Below are 5,070 nucleotides of genomic sequence, written 5' to 3'. Positions count from 1 at the left end.
AAATGGATGAGAAAAAAGAACTAAAACATGGCTTTTATTTTACTCAACTAAACGCCGTTCGATGTTACATAGTTGACCAAATAGATAAGCATACTTGAAAGATAATCAATGTCTCGCATTGACCAGAAAATAAATGTGTTAAAAAGAAAAGAAGACACACCAGATAAGAACTACGAATAACCTTTAAAAAAACAAATATATACGTATTGTGTGTGTGTACAACTTCCAATTAGGTTCTCACAAAAAAAATTATCATCCATTCTCTTTATTTCTATCAAAAATCCAATAATAATAAGAGCAATAAGATTTTTAAACCAAAGAAGGCAAAGAAGTATCGCTCTCTTGCAAATACATATAAGGTGATACCCATTGATACTGAAAATTTAGGAACAAAGGTTAAGCTTGATTAGTACTTTCAACATGTATCTTAGTCAATAACTATGGATATATAATTTGTTGAACCAGATGAGAAGAGGGTAATTATTCTCAAGTGATTATCTTGGGGACAAATCACATAGTGAACTAAATAAAGTGTGTAATGTTGTACCTTATCTACATATATTTTTTAAGGGATGTCAAATTTGACATATCTGATCAAATATTTTTGTGAATGATATCAAAATAAATTAATTTTTTGGAGAATGATATTAAAATATTTTAAAGAGTTCAATTTTTGTGAATGATATTAAAATAAATTCCTTATACAGTGTTCAATATCATTCATAAAGTAGTGGGGTTGATCCTATTTAAATCGCATTTAACTATTTTTTTTTTTTAAAAATATTTTAAAAACGATGAATAGTTTAAATAAAAGATAATAATGGAAGAAAAAAACCACCTCAAAACTGTGAATTTCCAACTTTACACTTTAAAGGGTTCGAATTCATAATAATGATGGTAAAAAACATACCATTAACTAATATTAGTACTTGTAAAAAAAAAACTAATATTAGTTATTGGGTAAATTCATATTAAAGGATGACACATTATACCAATAAATAATTTTATGTGACATGCCCATTTTTAGAGTCTTTCAGACCAAACACAGATCTCCAACCAACGGGTCTGGTTCTGATTACTTTAGAGAAAAGTGTAAACTTTTTAGTTAAAATTAATCCGAGGAGCAAAATCAAATTACAACAAATTGGGATTCAAGTGTGTAAATAGGACACAACTGGCTGAAACTACCACTAGAACAGTTGCATACATGGTCTAGTCTTTGGACAAAACCATGCTTAACGCCACATCTAACTCAACCTAACGAACTTAAAATTATAAATGTTATAAGGGAAAGAATACAAAAACAAAACTGCTGAAACATGGTTGCAACACTGAGCGCTTCAAATAATATAAAATAATTGCAAATCTAACAAATAACTAAGCAGAGGTAACCCCTCTTCTAACAGAACATATACATGACGAGCAACATCCAAGTGATCAAGCAGCTGCTCCTCGGCCTCTTCCCCTTCCACGACCTCGGCCTGCAAATCATAAAAAAAAATTACGACACTATCAACTTAAGTTTTTAAGAAAAAGCAAACTAATAATATAATGTGAACAATAAGCAGACAGCATCCTTCAAAAATATAAAAATAAATAAGCAGACAGCAGCACAATAAGTGCTTCAAATTTCACTACAATGTACCATAAAGTAACTTGAAGAACAACTATAAAATGCTTAAACGTGAAAGGGACAAAGGAAACTAACAAATAAGATATAAGGAAAACAATCGGTGGGTTCAAATTAAATTATTTTCTTCTGTAGTTTGATTTAATAGGAAGCATCGTGTAATACAAATAGCACACATCAAAATATTTGACTGAACTAAAATAAACAAACCTATTCTCTATGGCAGCACACAACTGGTATTAATCAAACTTCATTTGATGATGAATTTATACATAACAACTAATCTATATCCAGAAACCTGAATTTGATGGACTTGCATGCTTACCACGTGGGGCAGGTGGTGCATCATATTCATCATTGCCGTAATACCCAGCTGGCTCAGCACCATAGCCACGTCCTCGTCCTCGGAAAGCACGCCCCCATGCACGGCCACGCCCTCTCCCACCATAGCCACGCCCACCATCCCAACCATCAACATATTCCATACCCCCATTGTACATTCCTACAAAGAATTATTGTGTAAAAATAAGAAAATTTTGTATTTTAAAAGAAACCATAAAGGGTTCAAGAAAGATTTTCGGATCATTCTATAATCTACACTGCATCCAATTGCAGTTAAATATGCAAAACTAAGTACTCGGCAATACCTCTGCCTCTTCCCCTTCCCCTTCCCCTTCCACGACCACGTCCCCTTCCCCGCATCCTTGGTGAGCCTTCTGTATCAAAAAATACTGTTAACAACTACACATGCCATAATGATCATAAATTTTCACTCTTTTGAAATATCAAAGAAAAAACTGTTAACTTGCCTCCTTCCTCTTCATATTCATTTAAAGGTTTTACTTGATCAGCTGGAAGAGGGGGTTGATATCTGCATGAGAAAAAACGACTTAGATTTTGCCAACAGCGAATACAATTAAAAAAGTAAACAAAAAACAGAACTTTCAAACAATATGGGAAAAACCAGGACTTGTGTAAATCATGACTGGACCTTAATACTTAGAGTTGTATATTTAATTGAATCCATCCATTAGAAGGAGTCAACATTTAGAAAAGAAAAATTATAAACACCACAAACTTATACACTACAAAGTTAATGAAATCACACCCTTCCATCAGCAGCACCATAGACGTAGTCTTTACCACACTCCTTGAAGTCAATAATCTAACATGTTCAATCCTCCTCAATGAAGTAATTGAAAAGTCAAGTACAAATTAAAAGTCAAATGCCAAAGGAGACATCATCATCAACAACAACAACCAAGCCTTATCCCACTAAGTGGGGAAATGCCAAAGGAGACATGTCAAGTAAATTTTTATTTGCTTATACAGAACTGCTTTGTTTCTAATATAACTTAAACAACAACACTTGGTAACTACTACTAGGTCGATCTTAATTAGTGATCAAGTAGTTTGCTTGAAAAATAACTAAGCCTATTAAGAGATAAGGCATCTAATTAACAAGCATAATTTTGAGATACAGATGTCATGCAATATCATGAAAGTTCATACCCTGTGGACGATGTATCCAGCTCTTTCTTTGACAAAGTAATTGTAATCATCGAAACATGACGAGTAGTCTCCAAACTGAGCACAAGTAAAACACAACGAAAAAATCATACTCATGCATATACATAAATTATTTGACAGGGTAGCACAGAGGAAACAGTAAGGCTTACGGAAGAAGGCCTTCTTCTAGTGGTTCCCATGTGTCAGTTATATCAGTTGATCCAACTTGAGTGTTCTGATGAAGACCAACAATCCTTCTCTGAAACAAGTAGACAGAGCGGTCACAATAGCAAAACAAGAGAAAATGCCAACCAATTTTCTGCATAGAGATATCGACCCTCTTACCTTTATTAGCTCAGTAATCATTACAGTCTTATTTATTGCACGTCCCATTGCTTTGAGAACAATATCATCAGCTCCTTTTTCCTACAAAAAACAAATGTAAGTTACACAAAATTGTAAAATATTAGTCGACTAATAAATTGATATTTGCATGCATGGAAATTTATGGCTGTGTTGTATTTCCTATGATGCCACATTTCAAGTGGGTGGTTTTATATATACGTGACGTGAATCTTTCTATACATAACATTTTTAGTTGTTCATGTTTCAGACTGAGCCAACCCCACTTCACTTAGTGGGATAAGGCTTGGTAGTTGTAGTGTTTCGGACTGAGCCAAGACCCAACCCGCGAAATATCAATGATCCAACCAAATAGACAACACCGCACTCAGCAATACACGGAATTTACCCCGTGATAATATCACAAATGAGAGGGCTCTCTGTGAATCGTGCCAGATTACCAGCAACCTAATAACTGTGGCATTCAATCAACTGCGGCTGTTGTCTTCAAAGGGATTTAGTATAAGTATAACTTAATCTTAAAAGTTAGTCACTTTATATGCATAACTTGCATAAGCATATAAAACAAATTGTGGAAATATTAACTTATTTACACAAGAAGTTTTCTAAAGTTGAGAGCATAAATTTAATTCGGTATTAATTCTATCTAACCCAAAAGCAATGTGATTAGACGTTAATTAAAAAAAGTCCTCGTGAGCTTAGCTCAGTTAGTAGGGACAACGCATGGTAATATCCAAGGTCTGGGGTTTAAACCCCGGCCACCACCACCAAAAAAAAAAAAAGGCGTTAATTAAAAAAGTAATTATTATCTAATAATAAGAAAGCATTAATGCCCGGGATTCGAACCCCGGTCCGTGCATACAAATGCATTATCCCTTACCAAATGAGCTAACATGGGGACTTGACCAAAAAAATAAATAAGAAAGCATTAATGAATTTGATACTAACTTGAAAGAGAGTGGTGGCATAAGTGATATAATTTCTCATTCTTCCTTGAGTTGTAATGCGAATCTCGTTTTCATTAATAGGACCATCTGCTTTGGGCTTCTCCACCCTCTGGTACCTATCCATCTGAATTAACAAAACTGAAACAATCAATTAACGAATTCGAAGAATTAATTCAATTCTAGGGTTTATAAATTTATATTATAAAGAGACAAGAAAGGAATACCGTTTGTGCTGTGCGAGAAAGAAAGGTAGACGCAGCGATTGCACTCTTTAATCTACGATCAGAGGAAAAAGGCTAATGAGTAGGGTTTACGTAGTCTTGGTCTCATTACCTATTACACCGCTAATAGTAATACTCGACTATATATTTCCAACTTTGTATATAAATTAGTAAAAACCCCTAAAAAAACAAAAAAAACAAAAAAACCTTTAATTGTCTAAAAAAAAAGGCTAAATTGCATTTTTCATCCCTTAACTTCTCTTGTTACACATTTTGGTCCTTTCCGTTAGTTTTAATTCAAGAACATTATGTTTTCTTCATTTTTTTTTGGAATTTTTCTGTGATTCTTGTTGTTGAAGGTTGATGGAGATGATATAAAGATAAAAAAGAGAAGAAGAAA

The 5,070-nt window shown here is 33.6% G+C and overlaps 1 protein-coding gene across 2 annotated transcripts; it reads right to left on the bottom strand.

Annotated features, from left to right (window-relative positions):
- Positions 1 to 1,079: 1,079 nt before the first annotated feature.
- Positions 1,080 to 4,833, bottom strand: LOC11423680 (ribonuclease P protein subunit p25-like protein). Of its 2 annotated transcripts, none has more exons than XM_003602472.4 (9): positions 4,674 to 4,833; positions 4,451 to 4,573; positions 3,485 to 3,565; positions 3,310 to 3,398; positions 3,143 to 3,217; positions 2,440 to 2,501; positions 2,278 to 2,346; positions 1,956 to 2,132; positions 1,080 to 1,481 (listed from the first exon to the last, which is right to left on the bottom strand). In XM_003602472.4, exons 2-9 carry the CDS (start codon positions 4,571 to 4,573, stop codon positions 1,438 to 1,440), a joined length of 720 nt encoding a protein of 239 aa, XP_003602520.2. In that variant the 5' UTR covers positions 4,674 to 4,833; the 3' UTR covers positions 1,080 to 1,437. The 2 variants fall into 2 exon arrangements, with proteins under 2 accessions (XP_003602520.2, XP_039687640.1); XM_039831706.1 differs by having other exon boundaries at positions 4,451 to 4,587; positions 4,674 to 4,800.
- Positions 4,834 to 5,070: the final 237 nt, after the last annotated feature.

Source organism: Medicago truncatula, chromosome 3 (genome assembly GCF_003473485.1).
Source record: "Medicago truncatula cultivar Jemalong A17 chromosome 3, MtrunA17r5.0-ANR, whole genome shotgun sequence".
NCBI lineage: Eukaryota > Viridiplantae > Streptophyta > Magnoliopsida > Fabales > Fabaceae > Medicago > Medicago truncatula.
This window is presented reverse-complemented; position numbering and strand designations above follow the sequence as displayed.